This window comes from Xiphophorus maculatus, chromosome 1 (genome assembly GCF_002775205.1).
Source record: "Xiphophorus maculatus strain JP 163 A chromosome 1, X_maculatus-5.0-male, whole genome shotgun sequence".
NCBI classification, from domain to species: Eukaryota; Metazoa; Chordata; class Actinopteri; order Cyprinodontiformes; family Poeciliidae; genus Xiphophorus; species Xiphophorus maculatus.
This window is the reverse complement of record NC_036443.1, coordinates 7,540,792-7,557,970: the sequence shown is the minus strand read 5'-3', so window position 1 is coordinate 7,557,970 and position 17,179 is coordinate 7,540,792. Positions and strand designations below refer to the sequence as shown.

Sequence of the window (17,179 nt, the reverse complement as noted above, 5' to 3'; positions counted from 1 at the left end):
GCTTCAAAAAAAAAAATCTCACCTCCTCTCCAGGTGGAAAGTTGTTGTGACACAAAGGACAATGGTTGGAGGCGGCGACTGTACCTGAAACAATTGCGAGAACAAAAACATCATATGTTTAAGTCTAATGCCCCACAATTTAAAAGAAAATTACCCACTGAAGTACATTTTCTTAAGCCTGGGAATAGAGTCGAACTTAACTAACACAAATTTAATCAGTTTGTGCTGACAAAAGAAAGCAGACAGACTTCACTGCTATTAATTATTTATGCAACACATTGCAGTTGACAGTATGTAATAAACATACAGTACATTGGCTTTTGAAACATCATTTCACCTGACAATAACTAGAAGAATTACTCTGCATCAAAGTTGTAGCTGCTAATACATAGTTATTCTAAGGATAAATTTAAAAAGCGCATACAATAACTTCATTGAGTGTTGAGTCAATCATCACTGGAAAATAGATTTTTGGGAAAATAGTTAAAAACAGAAAATCAAACTGCATAAGAAAAAGGTAATTTTGCTTAAATAAAGTTGGTAACACCGCTCTGTTCTGCACAAACAGAGCTACTTTACCTCTGACTGGAGTAAATACAAACCATTAGGGTAGGGATGTATGATATTAGGAAAGTGAATTGTGATGTAATTGCAACCTTGTGGTTGTTATTGCAGTTTTGGAGCATCCATCAAACACATGTCGTCCCAAGGATGTTCGCTACAGCCAAGACATTACTAGTTCTAGCTTGTGGCTAGAACGAGCCATCAATACATGAATCTGCAGTTACATCAGTTCTGTCAGAAGGAATGGGCCAAACCTCAAGCAAATATTTTCAAGTCTAGTTTTCCGACTTGAGGATGTTTGACTCAAGTCTGAAGGCCAGTTCTGCCAAGTACTGAGGAAATGTAGGTAACCGTCAAAATTGTGGAAACTTAGAAACCAATTCTACTTTTTGTTAATCTGTGAAAATGAAAACCGTAATAGTTACAGTGTAGAAACTAAACGAACACCTTCATGCAGTTTTAAAACCACAGTTAGCGAGCTACAAGCAGAATGTCCACTAAGGAGTTGAGTTCACACTGGACACAAACACATAGCCCACCTAATTATCTAGCTTGACATGATGGTTTAATGTTAATGGAACTAGGACATCATTCATGCCGTCTTTGTAGCAATTTCTAGCTTTACCTTTACTTTGTTAGTCATTGTTATGACGGATTTCTTTTCAGTCTTATTTCAGTTTTTCTGTCCCAACTGCCTGACTTAAGTCATATTACATATGGATTAAATTTTCATAGCGCCATCCTTAATTTGGGGGGGGGGGTCTTTGATGAATGCCTCCATCTCTCCTAAAGTCATTTTACCTATATATTTTAATAAATGTCAAAAAAAAAAAAAAGACAGAATAAACAACATATTACAAAATATGTTGTAATATTTTACAACATATTTTGTAATATTATTATAATAATAATAATAATTTATATTCCCAAAACATCATTATTAGTCTTTCCATCCAGGTGAAATACAACTTACGGTTACAGTTTGAACCCTGAACATGACCAGTGAGCTCCTCAGTGGGCACAGCCTCTGAGCAGCGTGGACACTGGCTGAACCTGGACCTGCTTTCACATTCCCGCAGCAGGTGTTCTGTGAGGCTGGCTATCTCAACTACCTGTGAACACGACACACACGTACACAGTGGCTCTTTGTAGAAGTCCTCAAACAGATTGTTAAGTGACTTATTTTGAGGAAGGCTAGAGAAAACAAGCCCCAAACCTATGGGACGTCAGACAATACCAATGCATGACTGTACCTGTCTACACTCATCGCAGCGCTGCAGCATCAGACACTGTTTCCAGTAGTGAAGGTCCAATCCATCTTCTGTAAACGATTCATCTTTTTTGCCACAGAAAATGCACATGCTAGAATAGACAGAGATCCTATCAGACTATGTGGTAGTGCAACATCAGTGACATGAAAATGAGAATTTACATTAAACAAATCAGCAGCAAAAGGAACTGAGCTTTAGGTTATCGATTGGACTTCAAACGTTATCTCTTGCCAACATTTTTTAAAAAATTAGTTTTATTTAATTAGCTTTTTACAGGCCTGCCCTGGGTTTTACGTTACTTACTTATCCAGATATTCGATGGAGTCCTGTACGTCTACGCAGTCGGCTTTCTGACTCTGGGGCCCTTTTGTGACACCTGTAAATTAATCCATGCCAAAAGAACTGTGTTACATCTGCAATGATTCAAGTTTTCTTTTAGAATAAAGAGTTATTTAACTAAAATAGTAATATACAGTATATATATATAAAACAATCTCTAAACAGGTACTAAGCATACTCTTCATCATGTCTGCATTTCTCTATTAATGTTTTTTTTTCTATTGCTGATATAATCTTCTAAATTTAAATGCCATGTTTTCATTAGTTGTAAGAGGCAATTCGTCATAAATGATAGAAATGAAGGCTTGAAAACATCAGTCTGTATATAACATGTCTCACTTTTTGAATTAAGTTGCTGAAATAATTGAACTTTTCAAAACTGTCAAAATTATTACACATTTTATCGCTCCTCTGCGTTGTTTACTTCAAGCATTCAGCATGCTGAGGTGAGTAAATCTGACAGATTTCCAGAGAGAAGCAAAGCATGAGGTTGAAGTAATGCCACCTGGTCATTGCTGTGACATTTGACTAGCACTTGTGTAAATTCTCTATTAGTGGCAGATGTGTGCAGAATAAAAAACATTTGCTATCTGATTAAAATGCTCACTCTATGAAGGTTGTTAATAGATATTTTTTTAAAAATTAAAAAAATAAAAAATTGGTGGCAATCTGACTTAGCAGGAAATTAAGCTAATCATGCTAAAATATCAGACACAGAAAAGTGATGGTTGAACATTATTTACAGTACATTATGTTTATATTCTCTGCAAGTTAAGTTGAGAGGCCAAGTTATAATATGAATAATTTATGTGCAGGCTTCATTTTTTGTTTGCGCATAAAAATGCACAATAGCTACTTACAAAACATCCATTAACCATTGACATCTGTTAAAAGGTCTATGTTTTCGCACTTCTTTAAAGTTCATACCCCACTTATGATATTCCATAGCAATAGTATAAGATGAATGCGATATTCTTTTCTGTTGTTTTAAATAAACATTATCTTCTAGATATTTGCTTTGGCACCTTTTGGGGACTGTTTTTCAACTTTGTCTTGTTCTTGATTGGATGTTTCGTCTGTGGTGCTTTCGCTCTCCCTTTCCTACACATCAGAGGAAACAAAAGCAGCTCAGAGCATGTGGCCACCTTCAAAGTGACTGAAGTCATAAACAGAAATTATTAAATGTTGCGAGAGCTGATCCAAGTGCAGACTGATGACAGCTCCACCCACTGTGATGTCTTTCAAGGCGGCCAGCTGCTTTTGAAGGAAGTGGATTTCTTTCTTCTCCTTTTGTCCAGGCTGCTGTTTGACATCTCTTTTCAAAGCCTGAGAGAAAACCAGCACATCGTTAGCCTATTTGCGTAAACGGTGCCCACGTCAAATCGTGCGTTCTGCTGAGTCTTTGTTTGCGACGCTCTTTTAAAAGATTCTTGGAACTAAACTCAAAAGCAGCGTCACCATGCGCATGCAAAACGGAAGAAATTAGACTGCTGTGGCTCTTAAAAGAGTGCATTCCTGTTGTGTCACTGTTAGCAGTTTACAGCTTACATACAAATTCACAATATTAGTGTAGATAAGATAAAGTCAGGGTTATTGTTCCTGCTAAAAATTACAGTGATGTTATAGGAGCTTCCAAAGAACATTGCAATGCATGATAAACTAGCATGCGTTTATCTTTTGCTGATTTGTTAACCAAAAAAGGGAGAAGGTTATGTCAGACGATCTTTACCTTCCGTGAAATTTTCACCTGTCTTTTTGATGAAGTCTCATCTAAAACCCGTCCTGCAAGTTCAGGTTATAAGAATGCGCCCATCTAGCATGTCTAAGAGTTTCACTGCCCATCTACCAGCTGCTCTATTGGCCTACTATCTGTTTACAACGATGAATACTGCCTTTGTCTGTCAGTTTGATGCAAATAGGTTGGCCAGAGTAAAGACACCCAAGAATGAATCAAAATGTTTAAAAAAAAAAAAAAAAAAAAAATCCAATATTTGCCTGAGGTTCCGCAGTTTTTCCATCAATCTTCCCAAATCCGTCAAACAGGGTTTTGTAGAGAAAGTTCTTCTGTGTGGAAGCATCATTAGGCGGAAGGTAGCTGAGAACGGCTCCTCTGTGCTGCTCGTACAGGGATAAGATGATGCTTGCTGCCAGCTCTCGAACCCCTTTCGCACTATGCTCCAAAGCAGCTGTACAAAACTGACAAATGACAAGAGAAATTAGATCAAAGCGAGTGGAATAAATAGATACATTTTGTAGTTTTAGTCCAAAATAAAAAATAAAAAAAAGGAACTGAAGTGTGGAGATGTGACACGGGGGAGCAAAGCACAAGTAAATAAGACATTTTTTTGTTGTTTTCTAAAAATAAATAGCCATAAATTATGTCCATGTTATTTTCCCCTCCTTTTTGTTACAAAAATGCAAAGGCAAATTCATCGGCTGCCTCTGGGGATCTAATCCTGTGTTTTAAAGGCATGATTAAACATGCCAGTACTGCAGAGTTTGACAGTTTTATAGCTTCAAACAAAAAAGACCCTAGGGTGTTCTTTGACACCCTAAAATTGTCCCTGTTGCTTCCTGTGCAGTGCTACACAAGGTTGGAGCCCTGAGACGGAGAATCGTGCTGTTTGCTCCGCAACATTCCAGTGACTCACTCTGCCTTCACATCTGGTCTATCTTTACTCCTGTAACATCACAAGCCAGAAGTGCTTTGATTGGCCACAGAAAGCCCGATGTCCTTCCAACCTCGCTGGTCAAGCCAATACAGAAAAAAACAAACACAGACTCATCTCTTCAGAAGTTACAACGGCTACCTTGCTTCAAAACTCAACTTTGTGCCGCAGATCCTAAACGTTGTAGAAAAATGGTTTGCAGAGATTTCACTAAACGGACATCGCTTTGCTATACAAATAAATGTGTAATTTGAACCTCTTGTGTAAATATTGTGATACTATATTTTATATTTTCTATGGATATAAGGAACAATTTCGTTTTACTCAAGGCCAACATATCCTCAGGAAATATTAAACCATTGAACAACCAATTGCCAATATGTCAATGATATCATTTTAAGCAGGTGAAAATAATAATCATAAGTTTAGGGCAGGTCCCACCCACTGTAGTTATGTCTACCAAGTGGAGTGGAGTCCACCAGAAACAAAGGTACAATAGAGATGTTAGTTTAGGCAAGTGGGTTGTTTAGCTGACAAGCTTCATTCTCAAAATAAACTTTGAAAGTAAAGTTGAACTATATGGATTAAATATAACCCTCAGCAGAGCTAAATTTGGAGCTGAGAAGGAGGCTTAGAGAGTTTTTTCAGTTCTTGGATGTTGACTTTGGGATGCTTTGTTTTGTGGTTCTGAAATCTCAACAGGTGAACTAGGTTTGATCGATTGAAAAATCTTATTCAAATAAGCTCTCTGTGACTCATAATTATTTCACTCTACGGTTGTTTGTCCAGTGCCTGTGTTATATGCTCTGAGGCAATAGTTGTGAACGCGCAACTGTGAGGCCGATGGAAACATTCACTGGTTGAGGAATATAGCAACGGGACAGGATTTGTTTTTTTTTCATAGGAGATAAAATCAAGATAATTGTTGTGTTGTTGTTGTCCCAATCATTAGTTCTTGCTGTCAAATAGTGAATAATTTGACCTTTAATTCTGTAAGTACAATTCAATACAGAGCTAAATCAATAAAAAAAAAAAAAATTAAAATAAAAAAATCAGTGCACAGGTGAATCCTAACTTAAAAACTTAACAAAATTGGTTCATCCATATTCAAGTTGCCATTATCAGTTATTTATTCAGTAACAAAGGCAGAATTGATTAAGTTGCTGAAATATCAGGACACTAAAAAAAACAACACTCATTCAGTAGTGAGCTACTGTCCAAATGGTGATGTTCCCACTGCCAGTATTACCTCAGTGCTGTGATTCTCTTCTCTGAGATAACAGAGTCAAAAGGCCAACCGTCCTTTGCTCAACAAGGACAACATACCATTATTCTGCCGTCTCCACTGACCAGTTCTCATTTTTAATTAGGAAATTCCCTTTTCTTGACTCTGGCCCCCTGCCTTAGAGCAAATCACCGTGGTAACGGTACAGGAAAAAGAAAGAAATGTTTGAACTATCGCTGAGATACCACAGAGTACCCATCACACAACCTGATAGAGTTGTTAGAAAAATGTGACATTGTTAAATATGTTTATGTGTATATTTAGCATATCTTACACAGACAACGTGTTTCTTTTCAGAGAATAAACAGATCAATGGTCTACTGTGCTTTGTATGCAGTTCATCAGGCTTGAGTTGTGAAAAATCTTATTCTAAAAAGATATACTTTTCTTTGCTATGTAAACAATTTAATGGGGTCATTCCTTTCTATTAGTATGGAATCAGTAACAAAATGTCTATATTATAAAGTACTTCAATAACCTTTAAGGTTTTTTTTTTTTTTACTCCTTACATTATTAAGGCTGATGCCAACTAAAATGCTTAAAGTTGACATTAGTTGCTGTAAAGCAGTGAGAATCAACAAAAACAGACTTCATTTCTCCCGTCATATCTGAAAATATCAAAATGAAAAACTTATTGTCAACTCAAGCTGTTCATTTTAAAGAGAAGTGAATCTTATTTCTAACACTAAATCGTGTCAGAGGAGGAGACCAGCTGTGGGATGCAGCACAGCTCAATCTAGATAGAGATTCCTCCTCTAAAAACCGAGTTTGGTTCCAAGCCGGCCCACACTTGAAACCGAGATGACAAAACTAACAATTTGCTCTCCCCTGACAAATGTCAAGCAGAGTCAAGAGGAGGGCCAAACGGGATTACAGAGGCTTTCTTTGGTGGACTAAAGGACCGGGCAGCGTTTTACGGAGTTAAAACAACTACGTAAAGAAAATTAGATCATTATTGGAAACCAACGAAGCAAAGAGTGTCACTTGTGCCAACATGGGCTCAGCTGAGTGGAGTTTACTGGATGTCTGGGTGAAATAAAAAGTCCCAAAAAGTCGCTCTGCCAACGAGGTTTTAGAAAAAAAAAATAGAAATGACTTATAAAAGTCATAGTTGAAGGGATTATCTATTTTATGTACGTTGCAAAAACTGCAAAATTGTTTTCAAATGGTAAACTGGATTAGATTAGATTAGACTAGAACAAGAGGGACATTTTGGGGAATTTCAGCAAAGCGGTTTCAGAGATAAAGCATCAAAGTCTGGAGACAATTCAGATTATAAATACTTGTGTTGTGATTCCCTGTTGGGCTGTTAATCTTGAAGCTACTTTCGCAAAGACCTTCAGCTGATTGATATGCGTTGTTCACAGCTGACTAACGTCCCGCTAGAATTCCAGCAGCACCTGAAAGCTGGTGCCCTCCAGACTTCATTTTGCAGTCTATTTTTGATGGTTGACATTTTACAAAAATGACATATATTGACCTAACCTTAAACTGTTGTATGATATGACAGCTTGTCATCTATAAATGTTGTTAAACAACAGCCGGTGTGTGTAGTTCTGCTTGAAACATAGGCTGGCACTGATAAGCGTTTATAAACCTTCTGCAAACAGGAGTTGCATGCACTGTTTCAAACAGGATTTATAAAACCTAGCAGGTGAGTGTAAATAACAGAATAATCTTTATGAAGTTACAAATTGAGTCCTATTATTTCAGCTGGAAATCTAGCTTAGAGCAGCAATATATGGTGCTTTGTCCTACGTTTGCTATGCAATCAGTGATATTCAAATATACAGCTGGAGTTAAAAAAAAGGATACGTTTTTCTGACTCCAGCTGTATCTGTTCTGTATAGCTTTGTTTGTTTGTTTGTTTTTTCAGACTACGGAGATTAAAATTGGAACTACCTCAGAAGATTTAAACATAATGGTCACATTTCTTTGATTAGTTGTAGGCCTCCAAGAACCTGACTCTAGTCCCTGACCAAAGTGGTGTTTTCCTTGGGATCTGCAATGGATTGTTGACAAATTAAGAACCAGCTTTGCAGAGCAAGAGGTCTGTAAAGAACGTATGCTAAGCAAACACTAGAACTGGCTTGATGCTGTAAGAGAAATGCTTTACTGTGTCCTTAAAATAAATGTATGAATGACATTCAGTATTTATTCCAAAACAAGGGAAGAACGTTTCTTGTTCTTGTGAAGCTTTTATCACAGACTATCATGCAACCGATGTTTGTTGGTATACATATGGAAGCAAAACAAACTGTACTGAAAAAAAGTCATTTCCAATTGAGATTTTTAAAAATCTAAACTTGATGTGAGTTTTTTGACTTCTGAACACTCGTTTAACGTAAACTTCAGACACTTCAAATAATTCAAGATTACATAAAAGCAAAAAACTCAAAACACAACACAAGACAAACTTCTATTATTATTATTATTATTATTATTACTATTATTATTATTTTGGTTCTTTACCGTGATGACATTTTCTAGGGTGAAGCCAGAGTTGTCTGTGCCCAGTTCCACAAGAAGTTTCTCGAGCAGTTCAGCCCGACTCTGAGCCAGACGAGGGGGGAAGTTGGATTTGAAAGGCTTCACTAGTTCACTGGGGATGACCTGTGAGGCTCTGACATCCTTCATAACAGCAATTTCCTAAGCAAAAGACAAGAGGAAGAATGAGATTTCCACTGTTGAGGCTAGCCGGTGCACTTGTAGACCTACAGAGTTTTATTAGGTAAAATGTATCCTGCAAGCTCCTGGTGAATACTTGTTTGATGCCACATAGCAATTTATCTTTCAACACAAGCATCCTGTAAGTCGACAAGTCATGGCAAATAATCCAAGTGTAATGTGCAGAAGAAGGCTCTGCTAAAACCCCCTCTCATTGTTGACGACTAAAGTAAGATCTACATGTATTTGAAATGCAAGACACAAATAGTGAATTTTGCGTTTGTCAAGCAAAGAAATAATCGAAGTTTTAATGAGACATTAGAAACCAACCCAGACAGGCTTGGTAATGTCTGTGAGCTGCTGAGCTAAAGGAAACACTCCCTCTCGTACGCTCACACCCTTGAATGAGTTCACCGCCACAGACCCCAAGGGACAAGAATATTCAGTGCCATAAAAAATATATTTCTTCCCTTAGAGATTTATCCTGCGCTTTTGTCACACCTCAGTAATTCAAATAATCACCCAAACTTTATTACCATTATTAATACAAAAAAAAAGTTGCTTTCAAATTTTTGTTTTCCATTTATTGAGAGAAAATGATAATCTCTTATTAAAGACAACAATTTATTAAGTTATCTTTATGACTTTCTTAAGTCATCTTTATGTGCCTTTTTTCAGGCTATATGTCTTGTTGTACATAGCTGGTTCTGTGTGAAAAGAGGCAACTGCTCCTAAACCAAATAATGAGATTTTTCACTCCTGACAGGAACATTTGCCATCAAAAACGTGGGATGACTGGCTACAAATCTTTCATATTGCTGAGGAGTTTCAACCCACTATTCTTCGATGAACGGATTTAAGTCAACCACACTGTAGGGCTTTTCAGTATGAATACCTAGTCTAACATCAAGTCATAGCATTTCGATAGAATTTAGGTTCTAACTTTAACTAGGCCCCTCCAAAACAAGGATTTTCTGTTCTTTTTGGCCATTTAGAGGTAGTGTACATGAAATTGCTTTCCTTCTACATAACCCATGTGAGCTTGGACCTCTGATCACAAACTAATGGATAGACATTCATCTTCTGGAGCAGAATATAATGGTCCTCAATTAAAACAAAGCAGCCTCAGCCCATCACATTACTACTGAATGTGTTCCTTTTCTGAATTGCGACATAAGTATTATTAGAAATGTAATGAAACTTTTAACAAGATTTATTTTCTTGCCAGTCCTCAGAATAATTGGCCAAAATTTAGAGGGCCATCGGAAATATTTTGAAGTAATTTATTTATTTTAGTGGTCTGACAGTAAGCAGGCCTGTGTGCAACTGACAAAATTCAACTCTGCTTACCACAAAATGCACTTAATCACAACTACAAATCCTGATTTAACGAGTGGGATAATCACTTTTATTGCATAGGGCCAGATCGGCTTGGCTAGCCTTTTCTCTTAACTCAGGTTATTTGTTTGAGGACCAGAACCATTTCAGTACCAAATGAATCTAAAACGGGATAAATCTGCAAAAATACTTTTTCACAGCACTCTATACTCTACACAACACGCCATCTCTCCATGCTCAAACCTGCGAACATTTTAGTCTCACCCTGGCACAGAAAATTATATTCAGCTTTCTGATGAACTCACAGTTCCAGTTGATCCCAATTATAGTTAAAGGAGGCAGTGTGGGAAAGTCAGGGAGAAAACAACCCCAAGCTTGTTTAGAGACCATGACTACACCTCCTTATTTGCCTCTTACTGTTTATTAGGCCGAAGCACAGGATGGAGACACTGAGGCAAGAAATGAATCATACTTACAGTAAGCTTCTTTTTTTTTTTAGATGAACACAAACTGAAATCTGAAGAAAGCAATACATTTTTGCTAAGCAACTGTTTTATCATTTGGCTTAAAAATTTGAATGTTAGCATTGCTTTCTTGTTTACGTTTAGCATATTCTGCTAATTTTCTCGTGCTCATAAAAGAATGGGCTCATACATTGATGTAAAGCTCTCTTCCTGACCAGATCATTGACATACCTCACTGCAGGAAAATAAGTCACGGCCTTGGAATGGCACGCTACCAGCTATCATTTGGCTTAAAAATTTGAATGTTAGCATTATTTTCTTGTTTACGTTTAGCATATTCTGCAAATTTTCTCGTGCTCATAAAAGAATGGGCTCATACATTGATGTAAAGCTCTCTTCCTGACCAGATCATTGGCATACCTCTCTGCAGGAAGATAAGTCACGGCCTTGACCTGGTAGTCACGCTACCAGAGAGCTAGTCACAGCAGAAAAAAAGGCACTGACAAACACCATGCTTGATTCTCGGTTACAAGAAAGGAAAATCTGGGCGGTTTGGTAGCATTTTCCAGTCTGAAAAAATATGAACAGTCATTGCTTGGAAACTAAAGATTGTTATAAATTTTGCACCTTTTTTACAGATGTAGTTGGTGAGCCATGAGTGGCGAGTCTGTTAAGCAGCTGACTGCAGGCTCTACCTGAGCAGATAGCCTGAGCCATTAACCAGCTAAGGCAAAAAGGTTTGATATCCTGCACAACAGGCAGTTAGCACTAATACTGAACTCAGAAGTTTTTGCTTGCTTGTTTTTGTTTTAGTCTATATGTAGAAAAACACAATGAATCAATATTTCATTCAAAGAATTTAACATTAAAAACAAAGCTCCTTTTTAGTTTCACTGTACAATTTTAAAAATTTTTAAATTTTACATTGTTGTGGATAGTAGACTGGAAATATCTTTATCTGTTGGAACAAAGTTACAAGGATTGACAAATTTGAGCTGCTCACTCTAGTAGTTGTACAACATAAGAACCTAGACAAGCCTAAAATTCAAGGATAATGAAGAGCCTTAGTATTGGATTACTGGTTTGATAACAACATTTCTGAAATTCAGCGATGACTCTTAAATGAGCTCTCAAATAATCCTGTTAAACAATACATCGATTGCTCAAAAATGTTGTTCACCAACAGTAATAATACAGTAACAAAAGCAAAACCAAGATCATCTCTGTTGTGGTCGGCTCGTCTTTGGTAGAAAATGGAACACACTGTAGCATGCTTTTACATTTTGCATGCAATGCCAACAAAATATACTCCAATAAAACACAAAGTGTTTCAGAAAGTATTGAACAACGGAAAGTCTGATTCTCCAAATAAGGAAGGAAAAAAGTGACAAAATCTTCTACTGAACAACGTCAAGCATAACTTTCATTTCAATCAAGAGCAGCGCATGAATCCAGAACAGCTACCACTAGTCTGGAGAAGAGCTCTTGATCACACGTTCTTATGTGACCAACCGTTGTTGGGAATTGGGAAACACTTTGGTCTGTGAAACTTTATACACTGGTGGGAAATAGGATACAGTAAAATTACGTAGGAAATGTCCAGCTTATTGGAGAAGGACGGACAGAAACGATTATACCAACATTTAGAAATGTTCCAACACGGCAGGGATCTGAGAGCGGCTTCAAGCGAAACCTCACAAACCAGTTAGAGTATTGCTTTACATTTATTCTTTGACAATAAGTCATAATGCTAATGTAATAACACACAGTACAAAATATGTTACTTGTGAGTTTTTGCCTTGACTGAAACCTGGCTCCACCACAACATCAGTGACTCTGTAATATGGCTTGATGGGCCAGTGTCTTTACGTGTAGACAAAAGAGACGGGAGCTCCAGTAATAACATAGATGGTGGACATTTGTAACACGTTGTAGTCACAGCTCTCTGTTGATAGAGCTACAACTATTGTGAAATCTCAGTCCTTCCATTAGCCACGTGAATTTACAGCTTTGCTGGTGGTGTTTACATTCCTTCCAGAGATTTCAACCAGAGGGCCCTGAAGGAACCGTTTGTTACTGTTAACCAGCTTCAAACTGTTATCCTGACACTTTAATTGTGGTTTCTGGGGAGTCCAATCATGCATACCTAAATGCAGTTCTACCCACATCCCACCAGCTTCTTCGCTTTCCCACTGGAGGAGCTGGGATATTGGACAATTGAAAACAAGCATCAACTGGGCCTAGAAAGCAGCTCGTCAGCCACATTTAAAGCAATCCGATCCCGTTTATCCATATACATAGCAACATTAAGATCCGAGTTTCCTCTCGAGATCTCAATGTTGCTCTCAAGAGGAAGATGAACAGGCCTTCAGGCCTCTTTTGAGTCACAAAATGACATAAACAAGTGCACCGACTCATTCCAAACATTCACGACTCAAACAAACCACAACGGACGCACAAAACGTACCTCTTCCCAGCAACACAAAAGAAAATAGAAACAAGAACACATTTTCTGATTTCAACAAAATTGTTGAAACCAGTGAAATGACTGTTACTACAGAATAAAAACCAGTAAAACTAGATTGCTGGCTCTCTTTATCAAAGGTGTAATGCATGCAATAGCAGACTGAGGTTCTAAACAACAAGTCATGAAGAACAACTGAAAGAAATCACCTGCTATTCCTACATGTTAATATTTTTGACGTGAGCTCAGTGAAAATGGGAGAGTGAACAAAAGATTTCTCGAGCTGCTCTGCACTGCCAGTATGCTGGCTGAAATAAGGGTCGCACGGTTTTCCTTTGCTTCCAAGAGAAACGGATTTAGCCAGCTATGGTTAGCAAGCTGCAAGCAGAATGTCTGCCAATCAGTCACACACAGGTTATCTTTTGCATTTCCTTGTGTTCTGGAAGCACAAGGAAATGCCTTGTGTTTGTCATTTCCATATTTGTCTGGAAACGACAAATATGATATTTGACTTTGGTATAGATGGATGAAAACATAAGAAAACAACTCCGGCTTGAAAAATACAGATACGGAACAGTCAGAAAAACATGCTCAATAGATGCAAAACACCAACCCGTTCTGTAAACTAGACACACACATCACTTGGAGTGTCATATTACCTGTATGAGGGCGATGGCAGCCGCCCGTAGACGGTTAGGGGAGTCTCCCGTCCTCGCCAGCAAATTAGGTAAGGTCTGCTCCAGGCAGTGGGTCACCTCAACCCGGCCCAGGCCCAGACCTGGGATCAGCTGGCTCAGCATCAACCGGAGCAACTTCAGTGAGGCGTGAAAAACCTGAGGTAGAAACCAGACAGGTTAGGCTTAAAACTTTGTGAGCTATTTTTAAAATATCTTAGAGAATTATTAACTTGAAATGAGTAAACTATTTCACAGCTGTGTTTGGTATTTGTTTATTTAATAAAAGCTTAAAAGGAAGGAAAATACAAAGAAAAAAGGCAACTAAGCATTGAAATAATGACTAAATTTAATATTTCTCTGCTTATTAATGTCGATTCACACTGTAGATTTAGAGATAAAAAATTACTGAGGTATTATGCAGGAATAGCCAACCAAATAGAATCAGGGACAGCAATGTGCGTAAGAGAAAGACTTTTCAATGATCTTTAAAGGCGTTTTCTGGATCAGTACGAAATAAATCAGTGCAATTATAATTTCACCGCCCTTTTCGTCACCAGGAAACACTGGAATCAGCTTCCACAGAATGGATACAAAGTCCAGCTTGTCAAATTTCCTGCTTTAATAAAGCAGCTTGTGTGAAATGTTTTGCATGTGGCACAGAAAGTATGTTGACAGCATGAGTGTGCACAAAGCCTTTAATCATCAATGTGATGCTTAAACCAGGAAGCATCATTATGGAAGTTTTTGCAAAAGATTTAGCATACAGTGACTTGCCTTGGGTTGGGAGAAAATATTACAGAATGTTTAACAAGTCAGAAATATAAACAGCATTTCTTAAAACACTGTCTGTATTCTAATATTTTCCTATGAAAACTACACTTCCCACACAACTCTTCTTTTGCCATTAATCCTGCTATGTGGCACTATTTTGCGGGAAATACACCGTTTATAGTGCAAAGTAGGGCTGAATGATATAACTGAAAAATATACCACAACATAAGTGTTTCCTATCAGATGATATCAATAATTACTGATTAGTTTTCTGTCTTAAATACCTGAAATACTGCCAAACTGGCAATGTGACTTTTCCTGTTTTTTCCAGTTTCCTCTCGAGCTGCTGTACACATTTTCTCCTTTCACTCCACGAAACTGTTTTTTTTTTTTTAAGCAGTTATGAGGCATGGTGGCGAAACCTGAAGCAGCAGCTGCTCAAGTTACTCATCAGGTTGTTGCTAGCTCACCAAAGAGCAAGTTAGCTATTTGATGCCACTCACGTTTATAAGCTGTGAGACGTTGAGTGGCTAAAGCCTGTCCTCTGCCTACATCCCCCAGAACGCTGTGCGTTTCTGAATTGGAGTTCAGCGAAATCATTGGACATATTATCGATTGATATTGATCAGGCGTCTGACGCGATATGTATTGTTATTGATTTATTGTCCAGTCCTAGCATAAAGGTAGAAGTAGCTACTTCAACCAATACACAAGTATGCTCTCAACAATAACCTGTTCTTTTTAGAGCTTTACAAAGGACTGAAAAATGTCTTTAATGAAATAACTTTTACAAATTCTGCAAAGCAATAAGTCACTTTAAAAGTGATTAGTTTGTCACTTGAAAATGGCTTCAACCTGATCCACGGATGCTGAAGGACTGGTTGGTTCTGATGGTCAAAACCCACAAAATGGAAAGGTGCTGAGACTGCAATCTGAACTTTACAGAAAAACATGGTGCGATGGATTAGATTTGTTAAGAACAATTAGTGAAGTAGCTGTCTTTTCTTAGTCTTTGAAAGTCTATATGCTACTTTAAAAACGGTAAAGTAAATCTGAGAGTTGCTTCATACTGCATAACAGAGAGAAAAGTGTGTGTATTTTACCCAAAATAATAATAATAATAGCATGTATTTATAATGAGATTTTTAATCCATGCATATGTTTAGAACCACCTAGTGGTGTGATGAGTGACCTTCAGGCGCTCTCACGGCTCCCCCCACCAGGATTCTGAGGAAATGCTTGCGTACAGTTAGGAGTCACATTGTGAAGAGTGTTTTGTTCTGTGTCATACTAGTGAGGAAGGTGACAAACAACCAAGCGAGCAAGGTTACACTGGTGCTGTGACGAGCAAGGAAGGTTACGCTTGCAACTATGTTTATCTTTGCTAGTATGTAAATATTACATTATTATGTAAATATTGCCAACAATTGTTCTCTTTGTTTTATGTGTGTGCTTGATAAATGGAAAAAAACTAATCAGAGGTCATCAGACTATTTTTATGTCATAATCTCTCACAATCTAATATCATCTTTTTTCCCTCCTCTCCTGTCATATAGAGGTCTTATAATACTGTACGCTGCCCAACAAATCCACCAGCAGTCGCTTGTGGAGCATGTCCGATCCGGCGCCTCTCATTGTTGCCACGCGGAGTTAGGAAAAGGAGGGAGGGGAAAGACAGATGGCAGGCAGCAGAGGTGGGGTCTCTGCTCCAGAATCCAGTTTTCCTTTGGTGTGCACTGCTGGCAGGCTCACCGGGTTTCTGGGGAACTTTGGAACCTGGTTAGAGCTGCTAAGGCCAATATACTAGCAGGCCCATTTCTAACAATAATTAAAGCTGAATAAGTAACATTATGGTTCTTGGTTTCAGTATTGTTATATCCATTTAGTTGTAAACTGGCATTTAGTTGACCAATGAACAAATTAGTACTTTGTTTTGTTCTTGTGTGGCATTTATTCAAATAATGTGAACTGAAAATATTCTCAGAGAAAATAAGTAGCCCTCCTATAGTCAGTAATAAGAGGTATTGCAGATTAATATACTGCATGTTAAGATACTGCCTTTTTTATGATCCACTGTCTTTTAACAGAGTTGCATTTTGTATCAAAGCAATATTCTTTAAAGTGAATTGACTCACAGATGAAACTTTATCCAGAAGGGCCTTCTTAACCAGAAAGACTGCCGCTCTTATTGTGTTTCTCAGCTCGTCTTTGGGCGTTGTGGCGCTTACTTCCAGCAGTTTGCTGTGCACAGCAAGCAGCGCGTCCTCTCTGTAGCACCAGGTCTTAGAATATGCACCAGCCACCTGAGAAAGCATGTTTTTCATTGGTATCGTAGATACACTGCACCTTATTCATAAAATATATGCTTTTCGTAAAGCACATCATATAGCGGTACCCTTAAATTTGAAATTAAATACATTTCTTCACAGGAATGATTTAAAAATACAGCTGATGGGTAACAAGGAAACTCCAGAAAGAACACAAAGCAATGATAGCACCCAATGTTTTGAAATTTCTCTCATGTTTCACCTATTAAAAATCTTTCTTAAATCAATTATAATGCACTACATACACCACGGATCAAAACCTTAAAATGGCAAAAAATAAATAAATAAATAAATAAAATTACATATCACATTGCCTTTATTGTAAACACAGTGTATGCTTGAT

General features: G+C 37.7%; 1 protein-coding gene across 2 annotated transcripts in view; it reads right to left on the bottom strand.

Moving 5' to 3' along the window:
* Positions 1-17,179, bottom strand: part of cep104 (centrosomal protein 104) — a 34,961-nt gene that overhangs the window by 5,882 nt on the left and 11,900 nt on the right. For both annotated transcript variants that reach the window (XM_023337778.1, XM_023337787.1), the window contains exons 11-20: positions 16,645-16,812; positions 13,721-13,894; positions 8,601-8,777; positions 4,170-4,370; positions 3,405-3,500; positions 3,200-3,275; positions 2,139-2,211; positions 1,818-1,926; positions 1,538-1,676; positions 23-84 (exon numbers count right to left, since the gene is read on the bottom strand). In XM_023337778.1, the coding sequence (XP_023193546.1) occupies positions 23-84; positions 1,538-1,676; positions 1,818-1,926; positions 2,139-2,211; positions 3,200-3,275; positions 3,405-3,500; positions 4,170-4,370; positions 8,601-8,777; positions 13,721-13,894; positions 16,645-16,812 (1,275 nt within the window). The remainder of the gene's footprint in view (positions 1-22; positions 85-1,537; positions 1,677-1,817; positions 1,927-2,138; positions 2,212-3,199; positions 3,276-3,404; positions 3,501-4,169; positions 4,371-8,600; positions 8,778-13,720; positions 13,895-16,644; positions 16,813-17,179) is intronic.